This window comes from Typopeltis vanoorti, chromosome 3 (genome assembly GCF_054136105.1).
Source record: "Typopeltis vanoorti isolate ZY-2024b chromosome 3, IOZ_Tvanoo_1.0, whole genome shotgun sequence".
Lineage (NCBI taxonomy): Eukaryota > Metazoa > Arthropoda > Arachnida > Uropygi > Thelyphonidae > Typopeltis > Typopeltis vanoorti.
In genome coordinates, this window is record NC_143551.1 from 80,931,363 (window position 1) to 80,946,223 (window position 14,861).

Genomic DNA, 14,861 nt, shown 5'->3' on the forward strand with positions numbered 1-14,861 from the left:
AAGCAGTGATAGTATTTCCCAATATTTCTTCTCTAGTACATGATGTTATTGTTGGTCTTAGGTTATACATGGATAGTGTGTCTAGGTATTGTACAGTGCTGTTCTGGTTTTCATTTGCAATATTTATGTTTATATCGCTGAGTATCATTAGGTATTCAATTGAGCATAATTTTTGGCGTGAAAGCCAAGAATTAAGTTCATGCAAGAATTTTATCACGTTTAAGTTTGGTGGCCTGTAAATATCATTTAGTATTATGGGATGCTGTCAATCGGTGGCATAAACGATTTCCATGCAAAGGGTTTCAGCATGCGCAAACTGATAAACAATTTCTTTTGCTATTAATTTATATTAGTAAATATTAATATCCCATCCCTCCTTTTTGTTTGGCAGCATGATCTATGCTATTGAAAACCTGGAATTTGGAAAGCACTTGCTTCGTCATTAGTAATGGTTACTTCTATTAGATCCAACATACAACAACACCGGTGTAATTCTTCAAATAAGCTTGTAGCGTTAGCGAATGTTTTCTAATGCATCTGATATTAATATGTAGGATTGAGAGACCTCTCGTTTGTTGTGTTCTTGTTACTGTGTGTTGTTTCCATGAATCGATTCAATTGCTGATGTATTCTGGTGTTATTACATCTGCCTGATGGTTCAAAGTCATTTTTATCGTGTTGAGATCTTCTTTTTGAACTAATTAGGGGTCTTTTGTTTCATTCTGGCAGCATTTCTATGTGTTTCAAGCTTTTGATTTGTATTGGCCTTGATTCAAGTTTGTGACTTCCTCAAGAATATCTTGCTGTCTCTGATCCACAAAAATCCACAAAAATTGATAACTTTATCAATGTTTTTTGGTTTTCTTGCTTGGTACAACAGATCCTGATTGAAAGGTGGTAAATACTCATATAGTAAGATTAGTGTATTGTCTTGCGATGTCCTTGGCATCTGGCATCCTTAAGCCCTTGAAACTGTTTTTTCAGTCTGCTGGCTTTTATAAGATTGCCTCTTGTGAACTTGCTTCTCAGACGAACTATGACTGGTGGAGTCGTGGCATGCCTTGTTTTTTGTTCTTCCTAGGAATCTGATTTATGGTCTGAATGTCATTATGTTGGAGGGGGTGTTGTCAATTGCATAGCCTAACTTTAAAACTACGTCTCTGAGATTTTCTGTGGATGCAGTTTCAGGAAAAATTTATGACAAGGTCAACTTTATGTTGTTGCTGATTTAAAAATTCGTATTGTAGTTTTAGGGAATTAAGTTCTTGACGGAGTTCGGATGTCTCTTTCATCAATTTGTGGTGCCTGTCAGTTAATACGTTTATGCGAATTTTAAAGTCTTTTACCATTTGCAAGACTCCTTTGACTGTTGAATTATTAAATTTAACAAAATCATCATATTCCCTAATTTTATTTGTTATTTCTTCGTTATGTTTATCAAAGAGTTCTTGGACAAGATCTACTAAGTTGGCTTTTATATCTAAACCTTTTTCTAGTAATAAATTTACGGATTTCAAATTATATGATGCACCTGTAATTTTTTTGTCTGTTCAGTTCATCATCTAATTCTGCCTCCAGTGTAATCGGCTACATTCCATTGTTCTCTCTGCAGCATAGGCATTCCTATTCCTCTCGTTTTGAATTTGATTTAAGTTGCCAGGTTGTTTCTGAAATTCTGGAACATGTAAAGTGAAGATTCCTGAGGCATTTCTTACAGGTTATAGGATTTCCATCGGATGATAAATCCTTGTTGAACTTCATGACTCCTTTCTTCACTTGAGCAACTATATCGTGACTTTAAAGATGGTGACTTCCTTCGTGCTTTGCTCGTTGGTGACCATGGTGACCTCTGTTCAGTTTTTCAGCACTCAAAATTTGTGTTCTACTTAGCCGATTTCGGTGAATTATATATCACTGTACTGTCTTCAGCATGACTAGTAGAATTACTTTTCGACACTTTTAAATTAAAAACAGGAGTTAGAACCACTTTAAAGCTATAAAAACAGGAGTGCGGTACCACCGTGTAGCCGTTCGTATGCCTACACAGCGCCCTCTTTAATAATATATATATTTTTTTTATTGTTTTTTCAAATATGTACATATGTACAATGTACATTGTACATATCAGGATGACACCAGTTGGTTATTATGTTTTTTTTTTTTTTTTGCTGTGTTAGGATGCTACGAAATCTATGATTGAGAAAATCGTGTGCGCGCACTCACACGCCCCCCCCCCCCCACACACACAATAAATTGGAATGTACTGATGCGTCGCTGAACTGGAAGCCTGAGCGAATATATTGTGTTTCATTAAGTTTGTATGGTATTTTGGGTGCGTGTTTCTTGTTCGTAGTATGTCCTTAGAGTTCTTTTCAGGCTATTGTAGTTTGTAAGGTTTCTGTATTCAAAAGGTAATTTGTTTATCATGTCTGGGATGTAGAAGTTTCGCGTGGCCTTTCCGTAGTGATTATTGTATTTATATGTGATATAATTAGTAGTCTGAGGTCTTGTTATACGGTATGCATTTCTAACTGTCCTGTAGTTGGCATCGAAATAATGTTTTAGCAAGGCTGCATAGTGACATACATGTTTTGCTGTCAGTATTTTGTGTTCTGCCATTGCAATGTCTATAAGGTGATTTTCTCTTTGTTCCAAAAAGATCAGTTTTGTCATTTTGTACTGTAGCGACATTAATCTATTTAATTTGTAGGGTGCACAGAAAGCATACGTTGTTATAGCGTATCTTAGTATATTTTGGCATAGTGCTTTGTATATTAGTGTTTTTAGGCGTATGGGAACTATGTCTTTTAACCTGTAGAGTTTGCCACTTATTGTTCGGAGTTTGTTGTGTAGATGGTTTATGTGGCTATTCCAGTTCCTATCTGCATCGAAGTAAATTCCAAGGTATCGTATTGTTTCAACCTGAGTGATTGTAGTGGTTTTGCTGTTCTGTGTGTTTTTTATGTTGGAAAATGGATGTTGGATTGTTATATATTTGTTATCAGCTGGTCGAGTCAGTGGATTTGTGAATATCATTAATTTTGTCTTTTCTGAGTTTAGGTGTATGGAGTTTTTCGTGAACCAGTCTATGATCAGATTTATATCATGTTGCATATTTGTTTGGGCTATGCTTGCGTTATTATGGATGGATATTATTGCTGTATCGTGTGCGTACTGGAATATCTTATCTTTGAGTGGTAACTGAATAATATCGTGCGTGTAAATGTTGAAGAGAGTTGGGGAGAGTACAGCTCCCTGTGGCACTCCACAGGTTACTGGTAGCTCTCTGCTTTGGTTTGATCCGATACGTGTGATATGCTTTCTATTTTGGAGGTAGTTTGTAAACCACCTGTGAAGAGGCCCGTCTATTCCAACATGCCTCAGCTTTTCTAACAAGGCTTGATGTGTAAGTGTATCGAATGCTTTGGTTAGATATATAAAGACTACCATGGCTATTTTGTTTTTGTCTAAGGCGGTATTAATTACATTTGTAAAGTCTTCCAATAGAGATGTCATTCCCTTATTTTTCTGAAACCATATTGTGTTTTGGGGATAATTTTAAAGATTTCAGTGTATGCTGTGAGTTTCTTCAGCATGATCCGCTCCATAATTTGATTGATAATTGGTGATGTTGCTATGGGTCTGTAATTGCTGATTAAATTTCTTTTTCCTTGTTTGTATATGGGTGTAATTATGTCGGTCTTTAGCATACTTGGTATCTGTCCTGTTTTATATATTTTATTTATTAGTTTTAGTAGGATAGGACTTAAACTAGTTGCATGTTGCTTTATATCTTTAGGTCTGATACCATCTATTCCTGGGCCTTTGTTTGGTTTGATTTGATGTATTGCTGAGAGAAGTTCTGCTTCTTTTATGGTTGGGGAACCATAATGTCTGTTTTGATCGCGGTCCAAGTGGACGGTCTCGTTTTGTGATTGGGGGAATATTTCTGTGAAGTTCTTGGATGGAGTCTGCAAAGTATTGGTTAAAGTCATTTGCTAGTTGTTGGATAGGTTTTGCGTCTTTCATGAAGCTGTGTTTTATGGTTTCGGAGGCAGTGGTGTTGGGAACAGAATCTGGCATCTCATTAATCAGATGCCAGGTTTGTTTCATGTTGTTTTGTGCAGAGGTTAGTTTGTCTCTGTAGTAGCTTCTTTTTGCATTTCTGATTTGTGTTGTAAAGCGATTACTTGTTATCTTATATTCAGTTTTTAAAGTTGTGTTATTTGGATATGTTAATTCTTTCCATGAAGCGTCCTTTCTCTGTATTTCTAGGATTAAGTTTTGTGTTATCCAAGGATTTTGTGTTGTTTTTGATCGAATTCGGACTTTCTTTGTAGCTTTCTTATATATTTCCTCCAGTGTGAGTTTAATGTTGTTGTATAAGATATCTGCTGAATCTGATACCAGATTCAGCAGATATCACTCACACGCGCACTCGTGTGAGACGTCTTTCCAAAAATTGGTTACAGACGTAACCAATATTTTGACGTATTTCCAATATTAACCAATATTACAGACGTATTTTGGAAAAATTGGTAACCAATTTTTCCAAAATATTCACCACCACCTCGGACGTTTCACCACCCTTGGGCAATGGAATTACAATATGTTCTTTCCATTCCTGCGGAATATTTTCTATTCTAAGACTCATATTAAACAGCTTGGTCAATGGAATGGCCAGTTCAGCTGAACACTCTTTTAGCACAAGTGCTGATATCCCTCCAGTCCCTATTGTTGAATTATTATTCAGCATGTGCAATAGATCTAATACCTCGTCCTCATACACCTGAGTTTCTTCATCCGGTGAAAGGGTAGCAGTGAGCTGAATGTTGCCTATAGCAGGTTGAACACCCTCTTCTGCATCTGTTATTCTCACCCCGTCTACATTTAGAAGAATTATTCTTTCATATAATTCTTTGTTTTACTTACAGCATATCGATAGAATTCTTTTGGGGAGCCAGTGCATGCAGAGCCAGTTTCCTTTCATATTCAGATTTTGCTTTCCGTACAACGGTGACTATTCTAGCCTGCTATTTATAATTTTCACAACGGACATCATCCTTATGCACAGGGTGTTCCTTTCACATCATCCGTTTCTTACGAATATCTTGCTTCATACGATTATTACACATCCATTTGACTCCTACCCTATTTATTATTCGACCTATCGGGACCCATTCTGATATCGCATTATTTAAATGTTGTTTAAATGCTTCCCATGCACTGCCGATATTCTTTCCATTCAGCAACCGATTCCATTCCATTGAATTCAATTTACTTCTCAGTTGGTCATAATTTCCTGCTTTCTAGTTCAGAATGTAACTTTTCTGAATGAACATTCATAAACATACTCACTTCCCAAGTGAGTACCGCACGATCACTGTCACCAACTGGTGGCAGAATAGTTACGTCTTTAACTGAAACACCTTGTGAATATATAATCCACATGCTGCTTGAGGAAGTTTGTTGTCCTGCAACAGCTCAATAAATTCCTTTTCATTCTTCTCATGAGATTCTACTGCTACGCAATCAATATTTAGATAATTAAAGTCTCCCAATATGATTACTCGTTTCGTGCTCATCTTTTCTATTTGGTGATGTATTTCTTCATTGCTAGAAACCGATTCACGAGGTCTGTAACAACTCCCCCATTATATAATGGGTCTTGTTAGATTCCAGCTCACATCAGATCGCTTCAAACTCACTGCCACATGAAATACATCTAATAGTAGTACTACAATCATACCTCTCAACTCGAATCAATTGTATTCAAGTCATTTGATATCATTAGCAACACGTCCTCTCCTATTACTATACTATTTACACTAAGTACCAGTTAGTATTTCTAATTCTAATAGCCAGGTCTCACTAATGCCTAAAATTTGAGGTCCCAACATATTGATCAAGGCAAACACTCTACCTCTGTGTTTCTGATATTCCTAGCATTCGTGCACAGACATGATAATCAGCCTCTCTATGTTAGGTCTTATTCCATTTATTAGCTTTTAAAGCCTGCTGATACCAAACACACATAGGTATAGGCCGTCCTTCTCATACAAATTCAATCTTCCCTCAAACTCACTCCTCACATCCAAAAATTCGCTTCATTCCCTTTTACACAGCTAAGCATAGAATCGTTGCCATCATAGCCTTTCTTCGTAATTCATATTTATCATATCGAGCTAATATACCTAATATTTTCACTTTCTCACCCTTCACTCTCACCTCTTCCAATAGCCGTGTCTCTAAGTGTTCAAGCACTGAACTTATCGCTAGTTAAGTCGTTACTACTTACTTCAATTACGATCTCGTTTACTTTTCTTTTCTGTTTTTGAATTGCTTCCTTTATATTCTTAATTTTCGCTCCGAGAAAAGTTGAAGTTATAACTCGTTCATCAATAGCATATAGTATCATAGAGTCATCGTAATAGCCTTTGTTTTCAAGCAAAATACAAAGAAATACAAAACAACGTTTTGGTTTGTATTTCTAAAACACTAATTTTCTAAGGGAAGAACACAGTAAAACAGACAAAAATCCCAATTTTACATGAGCGTTAAATTCACCGACCAACCACAATTGTATCTTCGAAGAAACCTATGTTTTGAACATGGAAAATTTATTGAACACTTAAAGATTGTTTCAGTTATTCTGCTGTTTGAAGGAGGTAACAGAAATGAAGTCAAAAATTACAGACCAATACTATTCACAGTCTGAAATGTTATTGAAAACCTAATAAAAAACGCTTAATAGCTTTAAATACCACATCATTTTACACATCTAATCAATACGGGTTTAGATATGGATTCAATTCCGAAAAAGCGTTATTGGAGTTCCCCAAACAGTTTATAGTGGAATAAATGAAGGAATTTATGCAGCAGCCGTTTTCTTAATATATATCTAAGGCATTCGACTGTTATAATTAGCAGATTATGTGTTCATCATAATCTACTACTACTACTACTACTACTACTACTACTACTACTACTACTACTACTACTACTAGTACCACTGAAAATATCTAGTACAGCATTAGTGGAGTTAGTATTGACTGGTTCAAATCCTATCTGAATAATAGAAAACAATATACCTGCTACTGCACATTCAATAGCGCAACAAAAATAATAAAATACGGAGTCCCACAAGGTTCGGTGCTAGGGCCCATGCTATTTTTGATGCATATTATTATCTGTGTAAATACAAAATTTTTGGCAAAATGGTATCGTTCGCTGACGAGACGGCATTAGTATACACTGAAATCACCTTTGAGGATCTAGCAATGGTCTTGAAATAATACCGAAAAAACGAAATATATTTACTTCACGTTAACAGATAAGCTAGATCACAATATAACCATAAAATGGCATGAAATTAAATGTAGTGATAGCCAAAACTGCAACTGTAGCGTAGTAAAAAAAAAACAAAAAAACAGTCAAGTATTTGGGTCTCCACATCGATAACAATCTGAAATGGAATTCCCACATCGCATTTGTAATAAATAAGTTGTGGTTCGTAATTGACAGAATATATTTGTGAAAAAATGCAATATTCTTAAGATGCTTATGGGGTAAATTCTTCACTGCAATATGGTATCACCTTTTGGGGTGGAGATTACAACAATCTAATTTCATTGATATAAATACAAAAAAGAATAATTAGAGCTATAGCCATTACTGACTTCTCACATTCAACCAACGAACTATTTGCCATTCCAGAAACCCTATCGCTATGGCTGTATATTATACGTAAGAGAGAACGTTGTAAGTTTTTCAGTATATAATGTAGACTATGGTTTGCGCTGTGGCCGGAACTTGCTGGTAGTACCAAGGCAAACAACAAAATCTTTCATAAATCCTTTGAACACCTAGCAACAAGCAGCTGCAGTAAACTATCACATGAAATCAAATCAATAACCTCAGTATGCTGTCAGAAAGGTATTGAGAGACTACTTCATGGGACTACATAACGTTCACCTTTATTTCAATCGTAATACTATGAGCGATCACTATAACTAACATACCCATGTCCAATTATAATTCTAATATATTAACAAGTACATGATCATGTTCTGTGAGCTCTCATAGATATACAGTCACTGGAGTTTGCAGTGACTGTATTGAGGTAATTCAATTTTCTAGTTACACGCACGCACGCACGCACACACACACACACACACACACACACACACACACACACACACACACACACACACACACACACACACACACACACACACACACACACACACACACACACACACACACACACAAAATTGTAAAAACTCACTAACTTTTTTTTAATTATAAAGTATACGAAAACTATCTGATAATATATTTTACTTTCTTTCTATATACATGTAAGGAAAATATTTTTATTTCTCTATAACATAATAATCAGCCAAAAAATAAATGTAAAAACCAACAGGAAATATGATAGTAATACTTCAAATGTATATTTATAAATATCATGTATACGTGATGAGAATAATAAACTTTGTATTGTAAAAAAAAATGTATATGAATAATTTTAATTTTTTAACGTACTTCTATCATTTTAATTCATCATGTGGTCTTTCAGTCCATAGACTGGTTAGCCGTAGCACACTGTTAGTTATTTTGTTTCTCCTGTTTTCGATATTCTCGTTGTTCTTGCGATTCTATTCTTTTCTTCATACCTTCTCATTTTCGAATCTTCACAGTTGTTTGATGAAGTTCACTCTGAGTCTTACCCTCGTTCTTTTACCCAGGATTTTCCATGCTATTACTGTTTTGAGGAAATTGTTTTGCCTTTGTAGGTTTCCTATCCATTTGAGTTGCCTCTTCTTTATGGTCTCTAATATAATTCTTTCTTCTCCAACTGCTTTGAGAACTTTGTCGTTGCTTTTCTTTTCTTTCCAACTCACTTTCATTAGTCGTCTCCAGCACCACATCTTGAAGGACTCAAAGTATTTGTGATCTTGTTTAAGCAGTGTCCAGGTTTCAGAGGCTTATAATGCGACTAGTTAGACAAAGCTAAACAACTTTACCAGTCTTTTGTTTTAGTTCGATATCAATTTGCTTTGATGTGAGTATGTGATATTTATCGTAAAATGCTTTTTTTTTTTTATATCTGAAATTCTTGATTTCACTACTTTTGTGCAAATTGCATCTTATATGATCAATTGTCTCGAGTATTGAAAGGAAGTTACTTATTTAATGGGTTTATCTTCTATTCTGATGTTCACAGTATGGGGTTTCTTTCCTATCATCATTGACTTTGTTTTTCGCGAGGTTTATTCTCATGCCATATTCGGATGTCTTGTTATTTATTCCTTTCATCATTTTCTCCACTACCTTAGATCAGCCTGTTAATATTGCTTGATCCTCTTCAAATTTAATAACATTTAATCTTTTGTCTTTTATCACAATTTCGTACTCTTTATTTAAAGCTTTCCTCATCATTTTGTCTGCAATAATGTTAAAAAGGAATGGGGAGAGTAATCCTTGTGTTACACCTCTCTCAAATTCAGCTGGTTCTGACCGTCCCTCTTTTAGAGACACCACCACTGCATTTTGGTGTTTATACAGCTGCTAGATCAACTTTATTAAAAGAACGAGGAAGGAACCGGGACGCAATTCTGGAATTAAGGCATCTCAGTGAACTATGAGAGAACAAGAATGATATCTGTGTATATGCTTTATACACTAAGAAAAAGCATTTGGCATGGTCTCATGGCATAAACTCTTCCCATTGCTGAGGGAGATAGGAATAGAAGAACAAATAATAAAGTTGATCTAGTTCTTCCATTCCTATCTCCCTCAGCAATGTTTATGCCATGAGAGTTTATGCCATGAGACCATGAGACTTTATGCCAAAGTTTATGCCATGAGACCATGCTAAATGCTTTTTCGTAGTGTATAAAGCATATAACAGGTATCATTCTTGTTCTGTCATACGTTCATTGAGATGCCTTAGTGCCAAAATAATTGCGCCCCCGGTTCGTTCCTCGTTCTTTTCTGAAACCAATTTGGTTTTCTTCAAGACAGTTTTCTGATTTTGATTACAGTCGGTCTTTTATTATTTTTAGGAGTATTTGTGACGTATGACTTACTAAGCTTATTGTTCTGCAGTGATAGTACCAAATGTACCATCATAGAGCGTAAAAAGTCTTTTGGCCATATTCCTTTTTCAAAAATATCAGCGATCAGTTGGTATACCTTGTCCTTTACTTGTTTACTTGCTTCGTGAATTAGTTCGATTGGTATTCTATCTATGCCTGGTGCCTTAGTGGTTGCGATAGTTGTGAATGTATTGTCGAATTCGTCACGAGTAATTTGCATTATATTATTTATGATTTTATCTTTCTTTCTGGCAATTGCAGGAGTTGTTTTGTTTCTTTATACAGTTCTTGTACATATTCTTGCTACCTTTCTTCTTTTTCTCATGATCTGTTATTGGGTTTCCCCTGTATTTTTATTTAGCACAAAAATGGTTATACTTCTGTGTTTGTCTGTAATATTCTTTATCTTCCTCTAGGTTATATCACTTCCTAATTTCTATATTGTCGATTCCATCAGTTTTCTTTAGGTTTTCTGCATTTTCTGTCCACTTCATGTTTAAATTCTTTATGCATCACCTGTTGTTCTGTTCATATTTTTCCATTTTGCTTAATATTTCAGTATTATCCATGGCTTTTTTTGTTCTTGTGTTTTTATTCCTATGCATTCTTCTGCTGCTCCATTTATTTATTGTTTTAAAGTCTTTCCAGAGTGTGTGGAAATCTATGGCTCTCAGTTCTTTTTCTTCTTTAAGTTTGTTTATCTGTTTGTTGGTCTAATCTCTGAATAGTTGTTTCATTTCCTTTTCTTTTAAAATTTGCACATTCCATTTCTCTAGCTTTGGGCTTTTTTTATGGATTTTCCATTTTGGTTGGATTTTCATCATTACTAGGTTGTGATCAGATCCTATATTATAGCTTTATTAACTTGGTTCCAGTTCCGCTGTTTTACAATGATGCAATCGATTTGAAATCTTCTCTGTTCCCCTGGACTCCTCCAACTATATCTTCTCCTTCTGGGGTTTCAAACCTGGTGTTAGCGATCATAAGGTTTTCTTGTTTACAGCAGTCTATTAGTCTTTGTGCTCTTTCGTTTCTTGTTCTAAGGCCAAACTTTTCACTGATGTCAAGTGTTTTGTGTTTTCCAACTGTGGTATTCCAGCATACATTCCATTTCAGACTACATTGTCACTACGCATTCTTTTGTTTTCGTCTTTCCCGATAGTCCTTCGATTTGTTTGAAGATTTCTTTCGCTTCATCTTTATTATATCCCGATGTTGGGATATATACATGTATTACTATCATATCCACTGGTTTGGCTGATAATCTTGCCATCATGCACCTTTTACTGATTACCTCTACTTCCATCAGTGCTTTGGTTGCCTGGTAATCCATTAGAAATGCTAGCCCACTCTGTCCATTTTCGCTGCCTGTAGGAATTACTCTGTATTCATCGCTCTGAAACTCTCCTTCATCTTTCCATCTTGTCTCACTTATTCATATAATATTTTATTTTATTTTTTCTTATTTCATTTTTCAAATTCTCCAGCTTTCCAGCTCGAAATAGGGTACGTACATTCGATGTGGCTATGTTTATACAAAGATTTCGCGTACTGACGACCTGAGAGCCCTTGTCATCTCTCCTACAGGGCACGACACTTGTTGCTGTAACAGCTCCGTAGAAGCCAGTTCACATATCATTCGTAGACATTCTTCCATGTGATACTTTACTTGGGATTAAAAGTGAAAGTGGTTTCCTCTTGTCTTCTTCAACCGCAATAACCATTAACTTGTCTATGTTCACCAGCTGTTGCCCTTGTAGAGGGTCTTCCTCCTGCTAAGTGGAGACGATAAACAGTTGGTCCTTTGTTTAACTCTTCCTCCTCATCTTCTCTGTTGATAATGTTGCCAGACCACCATCTTATATGCGTGCTTTTCTGGCGTCACTGATTCGCCAATACGTAGTACTGTCCTTGGCTAATGTAAGGTTTTGAGTGAGACAAGTGTTTTCACAACTGATCTCCCACGCCATGTTAGTGACAACCGCTGCTAGTCCGGGACTGCTTATTCGTCAAGTTTACCAGCTTATATGGCAGCTAATCTTCATATATAAAGGTCACTCTCCAATCCACCACCTAGGGACGCGCCTTATAGCAGACAGCTTTGCCCCAAGCAATTTTAATGAAGTAGTGTAATTTAATATTGACGTCTGCATTGAAAATTACACTGCAGTTATAAATAATGGTTTCTTCTAACGAAATTCTTAAAGTGAGAAATTTTAGATAAATAATAATTTTTTTTATTTATTTTTAATCTTAAGAATTTTTAAATTACAACAGCAGAGATTGCTGGTTAACAATTATTTTCCGAATTTAGAACACCAGAGGTAATAAAAGATCAGCAAATTTATAGCCTTTGTGGTTGGATTTCACATATATGAAATTAAATAGCTTTGATCCTTACTCCCTGATTTATTCTTACTCACATGGTGCAGGTATGCGTTACCAAATCTGACAGAATCAGGGTGGGTAATCCTGATTTCCGAAGTGTCCTATGTCTGTATATCACGTGTGCACTTCTAGTGGGTTTGCTTGATTTGAGGAATGTAAAACCCTAGTTTCCTGGGAAAAAAAAAAAAAAAAAAAAAAAATGCTCCACCTCCATATTGGGCCGTTAACTCACCATTTGATTGAAAACATCTCATAAAGCTTTCTCACTTCATAGAAGATTTGAACCCAGGCCTATCCAACCAAAGGACTAGTTTAAATCATCTGAGCTATGGAAGCTCATAATTTTAATACATTTAATTGAATATATTGGTACGTTTAATTAAACATATTTGTATTCTATATATTACTCTTTCCCCATTGCACATTTCTGTGTCCACATGACACACGAATATGCAGGGAAGAAAGATAAAAAAATCTATTTATTATTTAGGTATTATTTCTGGGAAAATTCCCATGTTGCTCCTCTGAAAAACTATTCTTTTTACGGTTATATTGCCTACTTAGGCCTCCGACCAATAGATGATAACACAAGCACTTTAAAGGGAGAAAACACCAATCCGAAATGACATAGCATCCATTCCCTCACGAGTTTCCGACGACGATGCACGGTCGAAATGGCTCTTACCCCGTTAACCCTCTCCCCGACCCCCTTTTTTCCCATAAACCCTTCCTCTAAAAAAACAAATTTTTATTTTCAACCCCTCTTTCATCTCTCCTCCCCCCAAAAAACCGGTTTTTTCAAATTAATTCTCCCACAGTGCCTCAACACCCCCCCCTTATTTTTTTCCAAAAACTCCTTCCTTTTTAACATTCTAACAGCAGAAGTATGCATATCGCAGAAAGAAGAAGCCAACAACATCTAAAAAAGGCATGTGCAAATTTTCTTCCTCTATTACTTTCCATATATTTGTCTCTAAAATACATCTATAATGCCCTAAGAATTCTTAAGTAAAAAAGCCAGTGACATTAAAAAGGGGGCATTCCTAAATGAAAGTAGGAAAAATAGTCAGAAAAATAATTTATTAATTTATTTATTTTATACACTCTGCGTAATATATACGATTTATTTCAATTACAGTTATGTCACCCACACCAACGACTAAAGATAAGATAATATTACGTATTATATGCCGTTTATTTTTAGCAGTTCGGTGTAAACAGTATTGAGTGAATATACATATGTTACAGAGGAAGATTTTGTTATTAGTGATATTTTATTTTATTACCTATTTTACTTCAGTGCGGAGATTAACGGATGTATACTATAATGGTAAAAATTACGAAGAACCGAGTTGATCACTCTACTCTTATATGTTTAGTGTAATCATTTTTAAACTTTCCTCAGTGCTGTTCCAATCCATGACTTTCCAGCATGAGTTTCTCATGGCTGTTAAGCTAACAAATATGGATAACACGGATAAACAATAAGGGAATTTCGTAAATTTCAATAACAAAATTAATCTAATTAAATATAATAATTTACATGCTTCAATAACGCATTGAATTAACATTATTTATGCTTATAAAATTATTTCAATATAGAAAATGATAAGGAAAATTATCTTAATACGTTTTCTTTAAAATTTAATTACATCCAAACCAACCACCATAAAACGAACAACTATAAGTAAGAAACTTTTGTTTTAAGATATATCTTAATTAATGTTTTAAGATAAAGTTTAATTATTTTAAAATGACATATTAAAATAACTCATATTTATAGAAAAATTACAGTATATTTAAATTATATAGGAAAAAATATCTCAATACGTTTTTTATTTAATTATATTACAGCCCGATCTGCTGCTACCACAACAACCTCAAGTAAGAAAATTTCATATGTTTTATATATATAGTTTCAAGTTATTTTAATAATGAAGTCATTATACATCAAGAAATAAAAATTATTTTAACGATGAAGTGTCCATTTAATAATGAAGTAATCATTATAATAATGTAGTGTAAGGAAATTATTTAAGTTTATACAAATATTTCAGTATGATTTTCCTGTTAATAAAATGACCTTGGCCTCTAAAATTCAATTTTGTTTAAATAAGCAAAATTGTGCATCATTATGTGGTTATTCACTGTTTGATCATATGCAGCCTTCTTTATAATGAATTAAGTTTCATCTTATCTCAGATTAAATAAGAGGTATTTTGTTACCTCTTTCTTGCGCATATTCACTTGCATAGATTTATTTAATTTTAACTGTATGTACTTCCGGTGGATATGACGAAATAATTTTTTTTGTATATATTCATTTTTCTTCATGATATCAAACTATTCCAAACTTCGAAATTAGTTATTGAC

General features: G+C 34.7%; 1 protein-coding gene across 1 annotated transcript in view; it reads left to right on the plus strand.

Annotated features, from left to right (window-relative positions):
• Positions 1-14,861, plus strand: part of LOC150108314 (uncharacterized) — a 220,779-nt gene that overhangs the window by 190,614 nt on the left and 15,304 nt on the right. The window contains exon 34 of the mRNA XM_090390443.1: positions 14,343-14,372. Within this exon, the coding sequence (XP_090246569.1) occupies positions 14,343-14,372 (30 nt within the window). The remainder of the gene's footprint in view (positions 1-14,342; positions 14,373-14,861) is intronic.